This window comes from Amborella trichopoda, chromosome 3, assembly GCF_054954075.1.
Source record: "Amborella trichopoda isolate Santa Cruz 75 chromosome 3, AtrichopodaSantaCruz75HAP2 v2.0, whole genome shotgun sequence".
In the NCBI taxonomy this organism is placed as follows: Eukaryota; Viridiplantae; Streptophyta; class Magnoliopsida; order Amborellales; family Amborellaceae; genus Amborella; species Amborella trichopoda.
In genome coordinates this window covers 4,144,239-4,167,939 of record NC_142338.1, presented here as the reverse complement: position 1 = coordinate 4,167,939, position 23,701 = coordinate 4,144,239, and the positions used below count along the sequence as shown (strand labels likewise).

Sequence of the window (23,701 nt, the reverse complement as noted above, 5' to 3'; positions counted from 1 at the left end):
TAACTCAGTAAAAAAAGTTCCGGTTAAAACCTGCTGTATCTCCTGAAAACTTATTTCCTTCTCTCCTTTCTCAATCCACATTTCAATTTCAGTTCATGGAATCCCCACAACGAATACAGACCAACAACAAAGAACCAGGAGTTACCTCAAAGGCCTCCCTTTTCCTTTTTCTCTTTTTATCCAGCACTAGTGCAAAGTAGCAAAATCCACATATCCATGAAACAACATATGAAATTTCAGTAAAGAGACGAAAGAAGACACAGTCCAAACCACAAATGCAAATCCATTACTCTCCGAAGTAATAAGCTCTCCTCTAAGAAAGAGTAAATGCTTTGATAGAAGATCCTATACTACTTATTTAGAGTGAGAGAAATGGAACCATGAGCTAACTAACAGAAGGTCCCTTCTCAGTGGTGTAAGGGTAATACTCCTTTCCATTGTCAATTCTTGTGGTCTGACCCCCGATATCGACAATTGCAGAAGTGACGGCAAGTGCTGCACCAGCAGAAAGCGCAGTGGGGATGCTCCTCGCTGCCAAAACAGGAATTGTTTTTATTTGAAGGGCTAAAACAAAAGTCTTGATATGATACAAGAATCAATAAACTTGATCAAACTGCAAGAAAATACAAGAAGACCAATAAGAACACTAGCATATAAACGATTAGACAAAAACACTCGATTTGCTTCTCTTTTTGGTAAGTTCTGGCCATCCCAAGATTAGAAATAAGAATGCGGCAACATGGGGCATGATGACCAATTTTATCTATTATAGCCACTAGGTATAGGAACTGTTTCCATAAATGAGGGCGGAGGTCATAGATAGATTCGTAGGTTTAGAATATCATAAGTGAAAGAAGCTTTGTAAAGGATGAAGATAGGAACGGCTTTAGGACCAGATGGTATTGAGGTTTGGCAGTGCATGGGGAAGATTGGCATTGATTGGCTGACCAAGAAATTTAACAAAGTGTTTAGAAGAAAGAAAATGCCAAACGAATGGTGGAAAAGTACTGTGGTACCTATTTACAAGAACAAAAGAGATACACAGAATTGTACGAACTATCGGGAGCTCAAACTTATGAGCCAACATTATGAAGCTCTGGGAGAGAGTGATTGAGCAACGACTAAAATATAAAACAACAAAAAACCAATTCCGTTTCATGCCTCAAAGAGGTCAACAACTGAGGCTATTTTTCTACTTAGGGCGAAGGGAAAAGACCTTCACATGGTCTTTTATTGATCTAGAGAAAGCTTATTATAGAGAAAACTTAGGATAGAGTACCTCAAGATTTGATTTGGTGGGTGTTGGAAAAGAAAGGAGTTTCCAGACACTACATTGACTTGGTGAGAGATATGTATGTTGGAGCGCTAACAAGCGTACGAACAACTAATGGAGAGACGAGTGAGCTTTCAGTTACAATAGGTCTACATCAAGTGTAAGCATTGAGTCCATACCTCTTTGTCTTAGTTATGGACGAGTTAACTAGACACCTACAAGATGCGGTACTATGGTGCATATTGTTCGCAAATGGCATAGTTTTGATCAATGAGACTATGGCATCAACACAAAGCTAGGACATTGGAGGGATGCTCTAGAATCTAAAGGTTTTAAAATTAGCCGGACTAAGACAGAGTATATAGAATGCAAGTTTAGTAATAATAGGAGTAGAGACAATGAAGTAGTTAAAATTGACGGTCAGGAAATACAATAAATAGCGCACTTTCGATATCTTGGGTCATTAATAAAGAAAAATAAGGAGATTGAGGAAGATGTTGTACATAGAATTAGAACTGCGTGGGCAAAGAGGAGATGTGCAACCGGAATTTTATGTGATCGCCACGTACCAATGAAGCTGAAGGGTAAGTTCTATAGGACAACTGTGAGACCAGCTTTGCTCTATGGGATGGAATATCAAGCAGTCAAAAAATAATATATACTCATAAAAGAAGTGTAGTAGAGACGAGGATGTTGAGATGGATGAGTGGCAAGACAAAGAAGGGATAGAATTCGAAATGAAGATATTCAAAAAAATTTAGATGTGGCACCAATAGGTGATAAGTTAATAAATAGTAGTAGATTTAGGTGGGCTGGCCATATGTGGTACAGACCCAATAGAGCACCTGTTAGGAGGTGCGAGATAGTTCGAATAAAAGGTTAATAAAGGATAAGGGATAGACCCAAAAGGACATAGTTAGAAGTAGTGAGAAAATATATGAGGGCTTATGGTTTCACTAAGGGTATGACCCTTAATAGAGCAGAATGACGGACCAGGATTCATGAGCCGACCCCAATTAGTTGGGAAAAATCTTTGACGATATGACCGTCACTAGGTATAGGACACATGTAATACACTAGCCTAGACTTACATGTGCATTCATTATATGTATCTTAGTTTTATTGATCAAGTCCACAAGTTTTATGCCTACATGAATCTACACGTACATAGCGTAGTTGCGCACAGATGAGTAAATTACATCATGCATGAGCCTGTGCATGATTTAGCAGACCATGCCTAGAGCTCGTAAGGAATAGATGCCGGAACAAGTGAATCCTCCCACAAAATTAACCAGAAGGTCTAATTCAAGCTCCCAAAACCAGAAGACACTTTTGTAAAATATAATTTTTGACCCACAATGTAGATAATTGACAAGGAACTCTAATGATAAGAAGGATGAGTATGACAATTTACCAGAAAAAAAGTACAAAAAATAAGTGTGGCTAATATTACAACGGTACTTATGGGAAGCATAATATCAGGTGTCCTTAAAAATAGATCCCTGATTTCAGAATCTTGTGGGCACAAATCCATACTAGAATAAAGGTTCTTAGATCTTTTTCAGACAATATAAGTCATAGTTGCTGGAACCTTGTAGGAAAGGTCACATACCTGCTCCGGAACCTCGATCCCGCGATTCCAGCTAGGGTTCTTGGATGGAACGTGATCTCTATATTGTGATCCTTGTTCCCAGCAGGTTTGAACCACAGTTCTCAAGTGTATGACAGAGTGCATAGGATGTTTCTTATATTCGGCACTGATTCATATGCACATATTCAGGTTTATGCCCAATGGTACAGTGAACCCACGCATCATTCTCGATCCCTTAAAACATACTATTGTGATTCCTTCCTCATGAAATCGCGCTGCCCTGTGACAAGGATCGTGATCCCTTGATATAGAATTGTACGGACGACGATCCCAACCACAAGGAGCTTCCAACAATCCATGGTTCTGCAGACCCGAGCCAGCTCCTCCCTCCCGGGAACGAACCCGCACCTGACAACTATGATATAAATAGTTCGACATATCTAAAGACTGGAATTTTATGGATCCACTATCAAAGTGTGAGCTTGTTATTTTCTGCTGAAGTACACGAGGATTAGCCCTTTTTCTGTGAGAACAATTACAGACTAATGTAATCCCACAATTAAAGATGAGTGATACCACAAGCTACCCTGATTTTGCATTGTTTAGAATGATACCTCATGCCTTGACAATGAGAACAATCTTATGGTGAAGTGATAGAAAGTCCTCTACTGAGTTGGGTACATGCTCCAGTCTCCTTCAATGCATAAGAACTAAGAAAATCACCCTACTATATCTTTTGCACAGTAGGCTTTGGACCTTTGATCTAGTGTTGAGCACAATGCATAAGAACTAAGAAAGTCACCCTCCTATATCTTTTGCACAGTAGACTTTGGACCTTTGATCTAGTACTGCAAATTTATAGAATAATAGGTAATACTACAGCAGATGGGTTCCACTGGTCAGAGGTTCAGACAGCAAACTAAACTAGCTGGAAGCTATGAAAGTTAGCAGTACATGAAAAACCATAAGATTTTCAGAAATAAAAAAATAATGGAAGTCAGCAAAAACATGAAAATGAGGTAATTTGCAGAATCCAGTGATTGAATGATTAATTCGTGTTTGAATGGGGCTGCTCCATTAGTGACATAATCAGATATTGCACCTGGAGTCGGATTCTTGGTGCCATTAAGAAGGATGACTGTAAGGGGGCAGGAAGGGAGGGCCACGAGGCTTCAAATGAGTTCATGTACTGGCAGTAATATGGTTTTTTATTTTTCCCACAAGGCTTGCACTCTTGACATTCAGTATCATGATCATCACTATCAAATGCAGCCGCATGATATGTCATGTGGCCAGGGGCACCACAACCCCACCCCTACAAGCGGGAATTTGTGATGCACCTGCAAATGCAGGAGCAACAAATTAGGCACGATCCGCCCACATAGGTTCCCCTTGTGGGTGGAAACCTTACCCAAGAGCAAGGAAAAAAATATAATCCCCCTAACCCTCCCAAAAATCCTTAGAACCATATTTCCATGGTTCTAAGGGGATAAAAGAACCACCCCCCAAAAAACAAAAACAAAAAAAAAAAAATCAATTCTTGTTTTTGTTTCCAAAACTTATGAAAAATTTGGGGATTCTTCCTTGAACCTTTGGGCAATTGTTTGAGATTGTTGTTTGGGCATCATTTTGAAGGTTTAGGATGAAGATTCACCTAGTATTTTGAGGGATTCAAGTCCAAGGAGATTAAAACCTAGAAAGTTTTTTTTTTTTTATCTATTTTGGGTTTTGTATCGGAATTTCGATCAACTTTTTCAGTAAGTTACATGTCTTACTACATTTTTTATGAAACGACATCTTCGTCCTCATCAAGTAACAAGGATTCGGCTTGGAAATATTTGGGACTTAACAAGCCAAGGGATCGAAATAGTGTTTTTGTATGTTATGTCAGAAAACAACATATTTGGGGGATATTTTCCAGCAAAAGCAACAGTTTGCAGGAATTATCGGGAATGTAAAGGTACGCTCTCAAGCAACGACGATTTTAGAAGAGAGATAAGAGAAGAAAAGAAAACAATGAAACAAAAAGAATTGTTGGATGAAATTCAAATATGTAATGATGAAGAACATGAAGACTTCATAATTGGAAGTGAGAATAGGGTTATAAGGGAGAGTGTTTTAAGTGTTGGTGAAAATGCAAAAGGTCTCTCCCCACGGGGCCAATGGATGCATTTTGTACCCCCACAACGTTTTTGGAAAGTTTCATGTCCTACTACACTTTTTCTAAAATAATGTCTGTCTTCATAAAATACCCAACATTTGGCATGGTAACATTTGGGATTTAACACCCAAGGGATTGAAATAGTGTTTTTTATATATTATGTCAGAACAGCATTATTTTCTAGCAAAAGCAACATCTGCCCAAAGCAACATCTGCCCGAATCATCGGGAATGTGAGGGTATGCCCTCAAACAATGGATGAGATTAAAAGAGAGATTATGGCATATTTGGATAGCCTATGAAAAGAAAAGAAAACAATAAAACAAAAAGACTAGTTGGATGAGATACAAATGTGTAATGATGAAGAATATGAAGACTCCAAAAGTTGGAAGTGGGCATAGAGTTGTAAGGGACAGTGTTTTAGGGTGTTGGTGGAGATGTTGGGCACAAAAGGGGCCAATGAATACATTTTGTACCCTTAAACCCGAAGTTGTGATAGATGTTGATAGGAGGAAAAAAGCAAAAGAAACCACACTTGAAAATAGATACATAAAAAAAAGAGGCATAACGTGTAAATACATCACCAAGTGGATTTTCCGAGCCGATATTCCTTTTAATACCACGCACGGTCAAGGCAATGAGGAATTCAGCAACGGGCTTAAACCTCTCCATTTCATGAGCCCAGGGAGCCTTCTTTTTGAAGGCTGCAATGAAAGATGTGAAGAATTTTCGAGTTCTCAAAGTGAAGGGTGGGAGAAATATGGGGTGACTGTCATGTGTGATGGATGGACTGATGGAAAATCTCAAGCATTTACTAATTTTTTGGTCGATTGTCCCTTAGGTACTTCTACGAAATCTATTGATGCATCATACAAATGTCACATGATGCAACCTACTTGTGCGGGTCAGTGGTCGTTGCATGATATTGTAAACTTTGTTGGGAAAGAGAACGTGGTACAAATTACACTGACAATGGTGCTAATTAATATGCACCTGAGCATCTCTTGACTTTGACGAGGAGGCACATGTTTTGGATTCCTTGAGCAGCTCACTATCTCAATTTCATGCTTGAGGACAGGGCAAAGACATCTATGATTAAAATGGCAATTGCAAAGGCTACATTTGTCATCAGTTTTAACTTTAGTCATACCCTAGTCCTAAGCATGACAAGAGAGCTAGCAAAGAAGAGACAAATAGTGAGAGAATGAGCCACTAGGTTTACCATGACATTTATCACTCTTTAAGCCTGTGTGAGCAAAAAGATCCCCTAAGGAGTATGTACACTTCAGAAGTGGACTAGAAGTAATCAAAGCATCAACATGGGTGAAAGCCGAAAAAATTGTTTCTAACACATCTTATTGGCCCCAAGTCTACTTTTTACTTGAAAACAATTCATAGTCCTTCGGTGAAAGTGCTTCAATTGATGGATGGAGATGTGAAGCTAATGAGACAAAATATGTCCCATACTTGAGATCGTACATAGGAGATGGGATACCCAGCTTTACCGAGCCCTACATGCAGTTGGGTACAGTTTGAATCCACCTATTCATTTCAAGAACCTTTCCATTGCATCAGATTTTATAATAAATGGATGGTTCTAGGCATAGTTTTCAAGATGGGATCGCAAAATTGATGTATTGGCCGATTTAGTCCAAAATAAAAACCGGGTTTGGTTGAAAACTAGTCAAAACCAATATTTGACTGGTTTTGACAGGTCCAACTGGCCAGTTTTGTCTAGTTAGAATGGCTTAACAAAGTTGGGCAGCTTTTTTTCGTAATCTATTTCACATTGTTAGACCGTTATCATATTATTTGTTCAAATTTTTAAAATCTAATCCATCCGATTTGATCATGATTGGATCAATTTTGATTGGCCCAAACTCCTGACTTGTTTGATGGCCCATCCAATCACAATTACTGGTTCTCTGATGTACTTGAGAGATTGCACCCTCATCCTTCTATACAAGATGACATCCAAAGTAGCGAGTTGATCAAGATCAAGTTGTGGTTAAGAACTTTAGACATTACATCATGATTCAGAACATGATACTACACAAGCAGGTCACCAAAAAAAGCATTCGAACTTTTAACTTTGAATTTTACATTAAACTAAAAATTGGTGACTTTATTGTTCTTTTTTTTTTTAATATTTTAAGTGTAATTGGTGACTTTATTGTTTCCTCTTTACTTTGTTATACTTGTATAGTTGGTGTTAAAATTTAATATTTAAAATCCCGTTGTGCGGCAACTCGAGCACATTTGAGCACGTACATGTTTATTTGCTTAGTTTTCAATTTTCTTGAATCTAGATTGTGAGAAAATTGAAATCTATCAACCATTGGTTAAGTAACATTTTTTCTCCTTTGCTTGTATCTTTGCTTTTTATTGCAGCTCCATACCAAAAAAAAGGAATCGGCTAGAGAAACAAAAGCTGATTGATCTTGGCTATGTCCATTATACGAGCACCCTAGGGAAAGATGCTTGAAGCACATGTAAACGGTGATAGAAAATCACCATGGAGCACATTAGTTTTTATGTAAATGTTTGGGATCTTTTTTGGTCACTAAATTATTGTAAGTTACAAAAGGTGTAAAAGGTGCCATTTGGCCTAAGGTTTTCCTTCTTGGGATTTCCTTTCTTTCTCTCTCTAGAAAGGATTTGATTCTTTTCGGTGAAGGGGAGGAAGGGAAAGAGGTCAAGAAGGTGATTTCTTGCCCCCTCTTTGTGGAGAGATCGTGTGAAGCTTACATTGCTCAAGTTCTTGGATCATCCGAAGAGAATAACAAGGTAAATCGTGTGTTTTGGGTGGTTTCAATAAGGTATTTTGGTGAGAATTTTTACTAGTTTTCTCCATTGAGAGTAACAATATATCCCCCTTGTAAATTTCTCATTGATAGTGGAATTTTTCTTATCGGCATGCTGTGGAGGTAGCCCTATAGGGTGAACCCAATGGTTTAAAAACCGGATCGGTGACCCGGATCGGGCTTTTCAAAAACCGATCCGGATCGGCGAATCGGCGATCCGGATCGGCGAATCGGCGGTCCGGATCGGAATCGGGTGAATCGGTCAGAATAAATCTTCAAAAAAATCCGAAAAAATTATTAAAATTCATTATAAATATTGTTTTTTAGGAATTCAATAAAAAATGAGGGTACTCCATTAAGAATTTTCATGTTTTTGGATGAATATGCGAATATTGATATGTCCTATGTTTGGCAATTTTTTTACCTTTGCTAGCATTAAGAATTGCCACCATCTGTTTTTTTACATTACTAGGGACACTAGTGCATGCAGAAACTTCTCCCTTAACCCCTGCCAAGTGTTGCTTGAACCTATGTACCCCACTACTTATCACTCTTTGACAGTAATTACAAATAATTTTGTCTTTCTTGTTGAGATCAAGTCTGACCCCATGTTGCCATGCAGGGTCTTCTATAGATCTTGACATGATTCAACTGTTTTAAGATGTAAAAAGTTTAAATTAACCTGACAGTTCAAAAAGAAAAATAATCACAATATGTAGTGATAATATGTTGCGGTAGTTCATGTAGTCATATTCGTTGTTATTTGTTATTGCAAAATACCTTTTTTGACAATAATATTTCGTACATATCAATTACAAACATTTAGAATAATACAAAATGCAAGCTCCAAGCATGGCTACAACTCAATTATCAAGAACATACATTTTTTGCATTAAAAAATTAATAATAAAAACAATTCTTCAAAGAGCCGGCTAACATCATTCATTCCAACTTAAAAATCCATGAACAACAAATAAAAAAAATACAGTTTTGTATTGAAAATATAATAACATGCATTTTTTTGCATAAATAATCCATCAACATACAATTTTTTCAACAAAAACTTTAACAATAAAAATTTAAAATATGGTTTAATACCTCATGATAATTAAAACCTTGTCACGATTTTCACATCTTTTCGGAAAATCATCAATTTTCAAAAAATTCGATCATGAAAAAAAAAAAAAAAAAAATTACAGCAAACTCAAACAATAAAAATTAAAAATTAGGTTTAAATGTTTAATACATCATGATAATCAAAACTTTATCACGATTTTCACATCTTTTCGAAAAATCATCATTTTTCAAAAAATTCGATCATGGATAAAAAGAAATAAAAAAAAAAAGTACAGCAAATTTTCAAAAAATTCGATCATGGATTAAAAAAAAAATTAACAAATTTTCAAAAAGTTCGATCATGGATTAAAAAAAAAAATTCATAAATTTTCTAAAAATTCGATAATGGATTACAAAAAATTCGATCATGGATTACATAAAATTCGATCATGGATTACATAAAATTCGATCATGGATTACATAAAATTCGATCATGGATTACAAAAAAAAAAAAAAACATAAAAAAACAAAAAATTCGATCGTGGATTACAAGAACAAAAAAAAACAATTCCATCATGGATTACAAAAAATTCAATCATGGGTTACAAAAAAAAAAAAAACACAAAAAATTCGATCAAGGATTACAAGTAAAAAAAACAAACATTTTGATCATGGATTACAAAAAAGTTGATCATGGATTACAGAAAATTCGATCATGGATTACAAAAAATTCGATCATGGATTACATAAAATTCGATCATGGATTACAAAAAAGTCGATCATGGATTACAGAAAATTCTATCATGGATTACAAGAAATTCGTTCATGGATTACATAAAATTCGATCATGCATTACAAAAAAAAAAAACAAAAAAAAACAAAAAATTCGATCGTGGATTACTAAAAAAGAAAAAAACAATTACATCATGGATAACAAAAAATTCAATCATAGATTACAAAAAACTCTATCATGGGTTACATAAAAAACAAAAAACAAAAAATTCGATCATGGATTACAAAAAAAAACAAACATTTCGATCATGGATTACAAAACATTCGATCATGGATTACAAAAAATTCTATCATGGGTTACAAAAATAAAAAATAAAAAATAAAATTCGATCATGGATTACAAGAAAAAAAAACAAACATTTTGATCATGGATTACAAAAAATTCGATCATAGATTACAAAAAATTCTATCATGGGCAACAAAAAAAAAAAAAAAAAAAAAAAAAAAAAAAAAAAAAAAAAAAAAATTTGTTCTTCACAGAGTCGTTTTACATAAGCGATTTTAACTCAAAAATTCACCTCCAAGTGAATAAATTACATCCAATTGACTATATTTTCTGATAAACAACAATATAAGGAATCAAAAACCTAAATTTTTAACACATTATTTCTAATATATCATGAAAACAAAATCAAAAGGCGGAAAAAAAAAAAAAAAACAGCGGAATTTTTTTCCCCTGACATCTCACTGTTCATATCAAATTTCTTGCTGTAATTGACCAGATTACGTAAAATTAAAAATTTTAAATCATACTAGACACAATAAAGATTAAAAACCCTAATTATTGAACTCATTTTGTTCAAAATATGCCATGAAATAAATCAAATGGCGGAAAAACAAAAAAACCCAAAGTTCTTACCTGTTTTTGTGAACCGAAGCCTTCAATCTCCAAAAAAGTCTGTTTTTCTCAACGATTTTCACAAATTAGTAACAAAATCTTTTGATTCACAGCTTTAAGATCAATATGCCAACAAATTTTGAAAGATTCATGCCCTATTTGGCATGAAATTTCAAAAATGGCGGAAACCCTAAACCCCGAATTTTTCTTGATCCAAAAACAACCAATTTTTCCACCATTAAATCGTTAAAAAAGCTGAATAAAGCTGTTTACAGCCTGAAAAACAGATCACGTGCCGAAAAAAACAAAAAAAGTGATCAAAAAATGACAAATTTGAAAAAAATCCGTGAAGAACACTGTGCAACCCGTGTTCTTCACGGACTCGCCGATTCCGCACAGTGAATCGGCGAGTCACTGTGCGGAATCGTCCGGTTCTCTCTAGAACCGGACGATTCCCGGTTTTTGAACCGATCCGGTCCCTTTTTCGTGAATTCCGAGTCGAACCGGGCGAGTCCGGTTCGACTCGGCGATTTTTAAAACGCTGGGTGAACCCAATGGTTTAAAAACCGGATCGGTGACCCGGATCGGGCTTTTCAAAAACCGATCCGGATCGGCGAATCGGCGATCCGGATCGGAATCGGGTGAATCGGTCAGAATAAAGCTTCAAAAAAATCCGAAAAAATTATTAAAATTCATTATAAATATTGGTTTTTAGGAATTCAATAAAAAATGAGGGTACTCCATTAAGAATTTTCATGTTTTTGAATGAATATGCAAATATTGATATGTTCTTTCCCTGCATGAACCGCCATTCAGCATTTAATTTACAGTATTTCGTGCTCATCCCTACACTGTTGCTGTTGGGACTCGATATGTGAATAATATGGTTGGGATAGGGTGGCCTCAGAATCATCATCTCTCTCGTTTTCTCTTTGAATAATATGGATTAAAAAAAAAAAAAAAACAAATTTTCAAAAAAATCTATCATGGATTAAAAAAAAAATCACAAATTTTCAAAAAATTCTATCATGGATTACAAAAAAAAATTCGATCATGGATTAAACAAAAAAAATCACAAATTTTCAAAAAATTCAATCATGGATTACATAAAATTCGATCATGGATTACATAAAATTCGATCATGGATTACAAAAAAAAACAAACAAAAAAAACAAAAAATTCAATCGTGGATTACAGAAAAAGAAAAAAATAGTTCGATCATGGATTACAAAAAATTCAATCATGGATTACAAAAAACTCTATCATGGGTTACAAAAAAAGCAAAAAACAAAAAATTCAATCATGGATTAAAAAAAAACAAACAAACATTTCAATCATGGATTACAAAAAAAAAACAAACATTTCGATCATATATTACAAAACATTCGATCATGGATTACAAAAAATTCTATCATGGGTTACAAAAAAAAAAAAAAAACAAAAAAATCGATCATGGATTACAAGAAAAGAAAACAAACATTTCGATCATGGATTACAAAAAATTCTATTATGGGTTACAAAAAACCAAAAAATTCGATCATGGATTACAAAAAAAATCTATCATGGATTACCAAAAAAAAAAAAAAAAAAAAAAAAAAAAAAAAAAAAAAAAAAAAAAAAAAAAAAAAAAAAAAGTTCCGTACGGAATCGCCGATTCACTGTTCGGACTCGCCGATTCCGTACAGTGAATCGGCGATTCACTGTACAGAATCATCCGGTTCTCTCTAGAACCGGACGATTTCCGATTTTCGGGGCGATCCGGTTCCTTTTTCACTATTTCCGAGTCGAACCGGGCGAGTCCGGTTCGACTCGGCGTTTTTTAAAACGCTGGGTGAACCACGTTGTGGTTTGCACTTGATTTCCTCTTGTGATTGGGGTCCTCCATCTCATATTTATTTTTCCTGATTTTATTGCACACAATTACTTGGGCTTGTTATTAGATTATCGATTTCACATATTTTGGGTTTGAGTGTGTGATATTGGGTTATTAATTAAATTAGGGATTTGGGTATTTGAATTTTCAACAAGTGGTATCAAAGCATTAGTCCTTTTGAGTTAGATTCATGATTTCCTTAAAACCTTGAACGCTTTGAATCTCGTTACATCATTTGGTTCACACCTTGCACGCTTCGAATCTTGCTTTTGATACACCTACTGCGCATTTTGCTCTGGTCTCATTGCTCATATTGCGTCTCACTCTTCGACTTGCACGCTCTACTTGTTCGATTGACTTGAACCTGTCGGAGAGTAGACACCCTTTCTCGAGTCATAACCAAAGGAACCTTTCTCGTTCCTTGGAGTTTGACTTCTGCTTCACGACTTGCTCCTCGGTGCATATCGCTTCGCCTTGGTCCAACAAGGATTATATAAAGAATTATTAAAAAAAAAACAAACGGAATATGGCTACAATTTGATGGTGTTTCGCCAATAGGGTCTTATTCAATATAGTTGGAGAGAAGACAGCAAATGATTTGTGGGAGAAGTTGGAGAGTGTTTACCAAAAGAAATCTCTTAAAAATCAGATTCTACTAAGAGAAAATTGTTTAGTCTGAGGATGAAAGAGGGGACAAAAGTTGCCGATCATTTAGACACTTTCAATAATATTATTTGTGAATTTAAAAGTGTTTGCGAAAAATGAAAGATGAGGGTAGGGTAAGGTGGTAATGTTATTATGTACTTTACCAGAAAGTTGTAATAATTTAGTGGCAACTTTAAGTTGCACTAAAGAGGACTCACTTGACTTGAGAATGGTCTGTAGTACTTTGCATGAAGATGAACTTCGGATAAAAGCATCTATTGGAGAACTAAAATAAGTTCACATATCAAGGGGTCGTTCAAGTGAGAGAGGTAATTCTTCTCAAAATTCTTCAAATGGTAAGCCCAAAGGTTGATCAAAGTCTAACGGTCGGGAAAACAAGTTTGTTTGTTGGGGATGTGATAAAGCAGGTCGTTTAAAGAAAAATTGTGCGAAAAGGAAAGGAAATATTCGAAAAAGTAAGGGAAACCAATGAGTTCAAAAAAAAGGTAAATCAAGTGGAAGAATCTACACCCGATTTTATCAAAGATGAAGTTTATACCGTAGGATGCAATCCCGAATTTCATCAAAATTGGATATTGGATGGTGGTACTATGCGCGCACAAGTCATGGTTTAGTTCATATGAACCATCTGATGGTGGTTCCGTGTTGATGGGGAATAATTCAAGTAGTAAAATGGTCTGAATTGGCTCAATAAAATTAAGGATGTATGATGGAAGTATTCGCACACTTGAGAATGTTTGGCATGTATCAGACTTGAAGAAGAGTTTATTTTCCTTTTCTTTTTTAGATTTCGATGGCTATAAATTTACCAAGCGTGCTCTTGTTGTGATCAAGAGTGTTAGAGTTGGTAAGTTGTATAAATTATTGGGAAGCTCCATTATTGATAATGAGGCCAATTCCATGGTGGAGAGAGTAATGATCTTTTACGCTTATGGCATAGGAGGTTGGGCCACTTGAGTGAAACTATGGAGATTTTGATGAAGTTGAACCTAATTCCCACCATAAAACTTTGGGGAATCCGCATTTTGTGAGCATTGTGTCTATGGAAAACAACATGGACGTAGTTTCAAAACCGGAAGCATACAAGCAAAGGACTACTTGAATACATTCACTCGGATTTATGGGGGCCCTCACCCACTATGTCATATGGTGATGCATTGTATTTTATTTCTTTTGTAGATGATTTCTCAAGGAAGGTATGGGTGTTCACTCTTAAATAAAAGAGTGATGCATTTTTTGTCTTTAAGCATTTAAGGCTGAAGTTGATAAGAGTACGGGGTGCCACATCAAGACATTCCAAACCGATAATGGGAAGGAGTACAATTTCGATGAGTTTACAAAATTTGTAGAGGTAAAAGAATCAAGAAACACTTCACCACAATCTACAATCCCCAATGAAATGGTGTTGCGGAAGGATGAATTGCACTTTGATGGAGCGAGCTAGAAGCATGTTGAGCCATGCCGGATTGAAGCAAGAGCTATAGGCCTTTGGTGGCTTTGAGGGAGAAAGCACCCCAAGAGGTATAGTCCGGAATCCTTTGTGATGATTCTGATTTAAAGATTTTTTGTTGTAATTCTTATGTTTTAATTCCTAGTTGCCAAAAGAATAAGCTTGAACAAAAATCAAAGAAAAGCATTTTTGTTAGGTATAACAAAATTGTGTAAGGATATCGGTTATGGGATCCAAGTGCACAAAAAATAATTACAAGCTGGGATGTGCATTTCGATGAGTCCTCAATGTTGACAAGAGGTGTAGGAAAGGAGACTAAAGAAAAGGAAGAATCTCGAAATGATACCCACGAAAATGATTTTCAACCCTATGTTCTTCCATCATCTAGTAAAGGACATATATCGAAAGATGCAACCACAAGTGTCAATGAAGAGGTCATTGATGAAGAAGGGCAAGTTGGTGAATCAAGCGATTTCCATGAAGAAACTACACCATCCATGCCAAGAAGATCTACATGGATAGTTCTCCACCCAAGCATTTAGGGACTATGTAGAAGTACTACATGCTTCGGTGGTCATGAATGAAGAACCAAACACTTACCAAGAAGCTATGGAAGGGGATGACTCCATATCTTGGAAGAAGGCCATGGAAGAAAAAATGTTGGCACTCAGAAAGAACAAGCCTTGGATTTGGTAGAATTACCAAAAGGTAGAAAAACGGTTGGTTGCAAGGCTAGTTGCAAAGGGTTTTGTACAAAAGGAAGGTGTCGACTTGAAATTTTTGCATTGGTTGTCAAGTTAGACTCCATTAGGTTGGCGCTTGGGCTTGTTACATTACATGATTTCGAACTTAAACAAACGAACGTAAAAACAGCCTTTTTACATGGTGAACTTGAAGAAGTATATATACAACAACCACAAGGATTCTTGAATACAGAAAAGAAAGGCTAGTGTGCAAGTTGAAAAATCCATATATGGACTCGAGCAAGTATCAAGACAATGGAACAAAACTTTTGACATGTTCATGATTGGTCTTGGATACGAAAGGAGTGACTATGACTATTGTGTTTATATGGAATTTTTTAAATGATGGTTCTTATTTGATCTTTGTCTTATATGTTGACGATATGCTTTTGCATTTAAGGATAAGGCTAGAATTAATGAGCTCAAGGCATCTTTGAGCAAGAATTATGAAACGAAAGATCTCGGGCCAGCAAAAAAAATACTTGGAATTGAATGATGGAGGGGGGACTTTATCACTTTCACAAAAGAGTTTTGTGGAAAACATGCTTGATATTTGGTATGAGCAAGGCAAAAGCTAGTAAAGACTCCATTAGCTCCTCATTTCAAGTTGTCTTCCATGCAAAGTCCAAAGACTGAAGATGAAAAAGACTATGGCTAGGGTGTCATATGCAAGTGTTGTGAGAAGCCTAATGTTTGCTATGGTGTGTATTAGACCAGACATTGCACAGTCGATTGGTGTCTTGAATCGGTTTATGGAAAATCCCGAAAAGGCTCATTGGGAAAGTGCAAAATGGGTGCTTTGCTATTTGAGAGACACAAGTGATTATGCCATGACATTTAGCAAAGGCTCGAGACACATTCAAGGCTATGCCCCTATATTGATGCAAATTATGCCGATGATCTTGATAGAGGAAGATCAACTACCGGTTATGTTTTCAAGTTTGCAAATGGACCAGTAAGTTGGATGTCTAAGCTTCAGTTAACAATGCAATTGTCAACACTAAGGCCGAATACATGGCGGCAACAGAAGTAAGCAAAGAAGAAGTTCTTAAGGCTGAGTTGGGGATCAACTCCAAACCCATGGAAACATTATGTGATAACATGAGTGCTAGTAATTCGCCAAAAATTCGGTTTACCACAAGAGGATGAAGCACATATTGGTCTGATACCATTATGTTAGACAAGCTGTTGAAAATGGATTAGTTAAGTTGGTGAGAATGTGGCAGATATGCTCACGTAGACGCTTCCGGTTGAGAAGTTAGAATGGCGCTTAGCTTCACTAGGCTTCATGAAGAGGTAAACATGGGAATTCTCGACAAGGCAAGTAGGTGATTTACTATCAAAGTGGAGATTGCTAATGGTGATAGAAAATCACCATGGACAAATTTGTCTTTTATGTAAATGTATTGGGTCTTTTTTGGTCACTAAGTTACTGTAAGTTAAAAAAGGTGTAACAGGCGCCATTTCCCCTATGATTTTCCTTCTTGGATTTTCCTTTCTTTCACTCTCTAAAAAGGTAGGGTTTCCTTTTGGTAAAGGGGAGAAAAGGAAAGAGGTCAAGAAGGTGATCTCTAGTCCCTCCTTGTAGAGAGATTGTGTGAGCTTGTATTGCTCAAATTCTTGGATCATCCAAAGAGAATCACTAGGTAAATCGTGAGATTTAGGTGGTTTCAAGAAGATATTTTGGTGAGGATTTTCACCGGTTTTTTCCATTGAAGTAACATTATATCCCCCTGGTAAATTTCTCTTTGACAATGGAATTTTGCTTGCCGGCTTGCCTGTGGACATAGCCCTACAGGGTGAACCACGTAAAATTTGGTGTTGTGGTTTGCTCTTGATTTCCTCTTGTGATTGGGGTATTCCATCTCTTATTTATTTTACCTAATTTTATTGCACACGATAACTTGGGCTTGTTATTAGATTATCAATTTTATATATTTCGAGTTTGAGTGTGTGATACTCAGTGATCGGTTAATTTGGGGTTTCTTGTATTTGAATCTCCAAGAGCACATGGATGTGGACCCAATTGTATTAGATGAACCAGATGAACCAAGTGAGTTGATAGTACATCCACAATCAGAGCGGGTGTTCAATGATGAGTACCTTACTTGGTTGTATGCCGCGCAGCACTAAATCACGAAGGAAGAGAATTGGTTTGACATTGGCATCAGTTCCAGAGATTGAAGACGAGGAGGCTGACTCGCATGAGACACAGGAGGAAGAAGTGTATGTAAGGAGGACAATACTGATGATGAACCCAATGTAAGAGCAGCCATCCATCTCCGTTGCTTTAGTGCTTAGAACGTGCAACAATCCTTTGTTTTCTACTGAACGAATAAGATTCCTACCAAAAAATACACAGTACCCAGAAATGGACCTCTTTCAATCAAGGTCTCTTGCCCAATCTGCACTCGAAAAAGCCACAACAACTAAAGAATCTGCATGACAACATACATTGGGAGTATACTAATCCATCACTCATTGTACCTTATATTACCTTACTATTTGTTTGATTGCATCACCACATCAGCAACCCCTGCCCCAAATTCCCCTACACTCACCACAGAGCCAAGTTGTGTCTCAGCTTTTAACTCCAACAGCAGCAACCCCAGACCTTTCCCGACTTCAAACTCATGCAGTAGCTCTCTTTACTCCTGGCTCTTGCAATGATTTTTGCAATGCCCTCTCTTCTTCTGTTTACTGTAGAGCAATATTTTTAATAATGAACTTCTCGATGGATATTAGTTTGCTTTAAATTTTAGTCTCTCTCTCCTCGTTCTTCTCTCTTCTTTTCCCCCTTCTTTTCTCTTTCCCACCCTAACAAATACAAATGTAGTCTGAGCACCCAACTTGTGGGATGCCGTCTGATATTTCTTCTTCATGTAAGTTTACACCTTCTATTCAAAAATTAACCTTTCTCTCAAAAAAAATGTTTGTTTGACTGCATCCATATACCCCACTCTCAGTTCATGCTTGTATGGTGATAGATGATATGTGACAACGACAATGTCTAGCCTCGTGAACGTGAGGTATTTCTCAAAGCTCCAACAATGTTACATTATTGTCTTCGATCGTCATAAAGTTCAATGTCTTCTTCCTTTAGCTTTTGATTTATAGAAGCAGAAGTAATATTCGGCTTACATTCTTTCATCCTAATTCTACTAAGCAGGTCTAATGCATACTTTTTCTGTGAAGATCAATCAGCCTTCTCTTTTATCCATTTGTACTCCCAAGAAGTACTAAGTTCTTCCAAGATTTTCACTTGAAAGCTCGTCAAAGTAGACTTAATCTCTCTTATGTGTTCCTCTGAATTTCAAATTATCATAACGTCATCAACATATAGAAGTAGTATTGTTATTCCATGTTTCCTAATGTCAATGAAAAGAAGGTAATTATATTGATTTCTTGAAAATCTCGTCTGAAAATCTTCCAAACCATGCCGTTAATGCCTTTTCTCAGCCACCTATAACTCAGCGGCTACATCACATATACTTCTTCCTTCAAGTTACCATGGAGGAACACATTCTTCACATATAGTTGATGTAATAGCCAACCATGTGTCATAGCCTGAGAAAGAATGAGTCTAATCATCCCCATTTTGACTAAGGGTTTAAGGTCTCGTCGCAGTCTAATCCATGCTCATAGTATATCCTTTTGCTACAAGACGAGCATTGAAATAAGGATGCCTTACCATACAACATGAAATAAGGGACTTTCCACCAATTGCCGTAAATGGTAGCCAATTTATAACATATATAGTGGTGTGAAATCGCTCATTCCATAACTCAAGAGGAACTCCACATGTGCATTATAAAGAGTGCACTCCCCACAATGTGCCTATATTTTCTCTCGGCCACACGGTTCTGCCTCAGTGTACGTGGGCAAGATTTTCAGTGATTTATTCCATGATCAAGAAGGAATTCATCACCACCATTGCTTTGGAAAGTATATTTGAAAAGTATATGTTATATTTTTTTTCATTTTATATTTGAAAGCATATGTAACTTCAATATTGCAGCTGTTATATTTCGATAAGTGTGTTATACAATGGGCAATGAAGCAGTTAGTGTCATATAATGGCTTCATGTTGTTAAATGGGAGCCAATTCGTATGCCCCTCATTCCAGAAATCATACTTCCAAAGTATCAAGCTAAATCAGGTATACCTTATTAAGTGTCTAAAGCAATAAACTTGTCTTCACTCTTCCTAGATTATTGTTTTAAGCACATATTTTAAAGCCCATTTGCACCTAGATTCAACATCTAATATTGCATATCTATTACCTTAGTGCTATGGCAGTTGATTGACATGACAAATTAATCCCGGTCATGGAAAGATCCGTGCTTGCATAGTGGCGTGTATCTCTGGTTGTTAATCCTTATATATGGTTTCTTTTAATTTTAAATTAATTAAAAGGGGTGGTTTTCTCTCAGAAAGCAGCATTTTACAAGCACCAGGCTAAGAAGGTCAAAATCCCTTTATCTAGGATTCTTTAGATACTAAAGAAACTTGTAGTTTATAAATTCAATTATACTCGAAAGACTTGGCTAGACAAAGACCCCAATATGTAAAATGTTTCAGAAACTTGGCCCAAGGGCTTTGCAATGGTTCTACAGAGCACTTAACAAGCTAGGAATCCATGGAATCACATAGGAAAAATTCCAAAATGACAGATCCATAATCTACTACTTTACAAGTACGATGGGAAAAGTCGTCATTCAAACTCTTATGAACTCATTTAATCTGGGAACTTATCAATTTTGTTAGCATTCGAGCGCTACAAAAAGCAAGCTACCCTACAAGCAGAATCCCACTAATTATAGTACCATAAACACCAAAACAAATCTAAAAAAATAGAATCATATAGGACAATGCTCCTTCTTCAATGCTATGCGCAGCGCATCAATGCTATATAACGAGTAATCGTTCTAAATGTATTATTGATTTACTGTTCAAGTCAACCAGCTCAGAGTTAAATGTATTACTGATTTATTGTCAAGTCAATCAGTTCAGAATGAAAAGGAAAACAACTAAACTTGTGGCCCAGCAACAGCAATATTGAAAGAGCCAATTCAAAAATCCGAAACATAAAGATAACAAGGAAAACAAATGAACAGACAGGTAGTCAAGAAAACATCCTAGGCACAATTCAATGACCGAAAAAGAAGACCCAAAAAGAAGAAGAGATAAACAGATGGGGGCAACTAATCAAAACAAAAGTTAATGATTAGAAGAAACGAACAGATAAGGAGAATAAATAAGGAAATATTAGGCACAACTCAATAACCAGAAAATAAGAGAAAATACTAATGCATAGATCAGGGTGACAAATCGTATAAAAAAACCTTATCAAAAGAAACAAACAAATCATGAACCTTAGAAACAATATTAGGCACTATTCAATAACCTGAAATAAAGGGGAAAAAAATAAGAAATATATAGATGGGGACAACTAATTAACACATAAGGAAACAATCAATACAAATGAACAGGTGGGGCAACTAAATAACCAACATAAGGAAACAATCAATACAAATGAACAGGTAGGGCAACTAAAAAACCAATCTCAGGCACGCTTCAATAACCAGAAAAAAGAAGAAACAGAAATACCTTTGAAACCAAAAATGGTAGCTCCTGCAACAAAACCACCAATTGCTCCATTAACAAAATCCTTCTTCATCCTGTATTTCTCCATCAATTGCTCAACACCAATATAAACTCCACCAACTGCAGCATAAGTAGCCCCATAATCCCCCATCAATTTTGCAGTCCTTATGAGACCAGGAAGGGCCACATGTCTCTCAACCCTAGGCACATCGTGCCAGGAAGCAACCACAGTTCCCCACACTGTCCCTGCAACTAACCCCATGGTTGCTCCCTTGATCGTCTTCATCACTGGAGTATCATCATCTGATAGGTATCCATACTCCAAAGAATCCATGGCTTTTATCGTCTATACTCCCAATCAATTGTTTGGAAAACTCAAAAATGTTCCTAATGAATCAATAGAGAAAGAACCCTAAATTTACCTCTGTTTTCTCGTACGTGAATGCAAAGAAACAGCGGAAAATTGGAGAAAAATAAAGATTTAACCATTTGCGAAGCTCTGATGGTTTCAAATAGGAAAACGAACCAAACAAGTTTTCAAACATATGAAAGAATTTAGAAATCATAGCAATAGAAGTCTGAATTCAAAGAAAAAGTGGAGATTCATTTGTTCATAACAATCATCCTATTAAATGTAAGAGAAATGGTACAGGTAGACTTACAGTGAAACGAAGAATTAGAGCTTCTCCCTTCATATACAGTAGTCGTCGGATTGAGAGAGAAGATAGAGAGAATACTTTTTATTGGGTATAAAATGGATTATTACATTTAACCGACCTTATTCTTAGAAAGATTCTTGAAAAGGCCGTGAATGAGTTCATATGATTACTATTAAAGTTCCAAAACTAACAACGAACGGCCTATTAGCTCAGTTGGTTAGAGCGTCGTGCTAATAACGCGAAGGTCGCAGGTTCGAGACCTGCATGGGCCACAGGGAAATTATATATTCATTTAAATTTCTAATTTCTTTTCCTCTTTTCAAGTTCATTTAATTAATTTATTTTCTTTTTTAGTTCTTTAAATTTATTTATTTCTTTAGTTCTTTCAATATATTTTTTTATTTTTAGTTCTTTTAATTAATCTATTTTCTTCTTTAGTATTCATTTAAATTTCTAATTTCTTTTCCTCTTTTCAAGTTCATTTAATTAATTTATTTTCTTTTTTAGTTCTTTAAATTTATTTATTTCTTTAGTTCTTTCAATATATTTTTTTATTTTTAGTTCTTTTAATTAATCTATTCTCTTCTTTAGTTCTTTAAATTTACTACTTTTGTTTAGTTCTTCTAATTTATTGTTTTTTTTAGTTCTTTTATTTTTTGACTTATTTTTTTTTCTTTTCCAGTTTTCTTAAATTTTTTTTTCTTTTTTAATTATTTTAATTAATTTATTTTATTTTTTAGTTCTTTCAATTTATTTAAATCTTTAGTTCTTTTAACATATTTTTAAATTTTTCATTCTTTGAATTTATTTTTATTTTTTTATTTACTTTTATTTATTTTACTTTTTTAGTACGTTTAGTTATTATTTCTCTTTTACATCCTTTGATTTTTTTTATACTTTTTTCCTTTTTTTTCGTTTTTTCTTTTTCAGTTCTCTTAATTTGTTTTTCTTTTTTAGTTCTTTTAATTTATTTATTTTCTTTTCTAGTTATTTAAATTTATTTATGTTTTAGTTCTTTAAATATATTTTTTCTTTTAAGTTATTTTAATTTTTATTTCTTTTTTTGTTTATTTTAAATTTTTACTTCTTTTAATTTTTTTATTTTTTAGTGCTGTTTTCTTTTTCAGTTTTCTTAAATTTTTTTCCTTTTTTAGTTCTTTTAATAAATTTATTTTCTTTTCTAGTTCTATAAAATTAATTCTTTTTTTATTTCTTTTAATTCCTTTTTTTTTTAGATCTTTTAATTTTTTACTTTTTTCTTTTCTTTTCAGTTTTCTTAATTTTTTTCCTTTTTTAGTTCTTTTAATTAATTTATTTACTTTTTTAGTTTTTTCAATTTATTTATTGCATTAGTTCTTTAATTTATTTCTTTTTTTTAATTTCTTTTAATTTAATTTTCTTTTTTGGTTTTTTTAATTTTTTTTCTTTTTTAGTTTCTTTGATTTTTTTAATATATTTTTCATTTTTTTAGTTTTTGTCTTTTCAGTTCTTTTAAATATTTTTTTCTTTTTGAGTTCTTTTAATTTATTTATTTTCTTTTGAAATTCTTTAAATTTATTTATTGTTTAGTTCTTTTAATTAATTTTTCCTTTTTAGTTATTTTAATTTTTATTTATTTTTTTGTTTATTTTACTAATTTTTATTTTTTAGTTCTTTTAATTTTATTTTCTTTTTTTAGCCCTTTTTTTTTTATTTTTTTATTTTTTTTCTTTTTTAATTCTTTTAATTTTTTTTCTTATTTTAGTTCTTTTGAGTTTTCTTCCTTTTTTTAGTTCTATTGATTGTTTTCAGTTCTATTGATTTTGTTTTCTTATATTTTTTTACTTATTTTTAGTTCGTTTTATTTTTTTCTTATTTTTAGTTCTTTTGACTTTTTCTTATTTTTAGTTCTTTTGATTTTTTTCTTTTTTAGATCTTTTAATTTATTTTTTTCTTTTTTAGTTCTTTTAATATTCTTTTTACTTTTTTAGTTTTTCTTTTTAAATTCTCTTTTTTTTTTGTTCTTTAGTTCTTTTAATTTATTTAATTTATTTTTAATTTCTTTAAATTTATTTATTTTTTTAGTTCTTTTAATTTATTTTTTTCTTTTTAGTTCTTTTAATTTTATTTCTTTTTTATTTCTCTTTATTTATTTTTATTTTTTAGTTCCTTTAATTTATTGTTTTCTTTTTTTAGTTCTTTTTATTTTT

General features: G+C 34.4%; 1 protein-coding gene and 1 non-coding gene across 2 annotated transcripts; one reads left to right on the top strand and one right to left on the bottom strand.

Moving 5' to 3' along the window:
* Nucleotides 1-38: 38 nt before the first annotated feature.
* OEP16-3 (Mitochondrial import inner membrane translocase subunit Tim17/Tim22/Tim23 family protein) lies at nt 39-21,562 on the bottom strand. The gene is made up of 3 exons (XM_006850005.4): nt 21,516-21,562; nt 20,857-21,240; nt 39-531 (listed from the first exon to the last, which is right to left on the bottom strand). The coding sequence occupies exons 2-3, from the start codon at nt 21,185-21,187 to the stop codon at nt 386-388; spliced, it is 477 nt and encodes a 158-aa protein (XP_006850068.1). The 5' UTR covers nt 21,188-21,240; nt 21,516-21,562; the 3' UTR covers nt 39-385.
* Nucleotides 21,563-21,710: 148 nt separating this feature from the next.
* TRNAI-AAU (transfer RNA isoleucine (anticodon AAU)) lies at nt 21,711-21,784 on the top strand. Its single transcript has one exon. It is a non-coding gene; the product is annotated as a tRNA-Ile (tRNA).
* The last annotated feature ends 1,917 nt before the right edge of the window (nt 21,785-23,701 follow it).

Excerpts from the sequence above, each read along its gene's own strand:
- OEP16-3 (XM_006850005.4), bottom strand. The coding sequence starts at position 21,187 with ATGGATTCTTTGGAGTATGGATACCTATCAGATGATGATACTCCAGTG. Across the intron at positions 532-20,856 it reads TACCATTTTTGGTTTCAAAG|CGAGGAGCATCCCCACTGCG; the intron begins GTATTTCTGTTT and ends CTGTTTTGGCAG.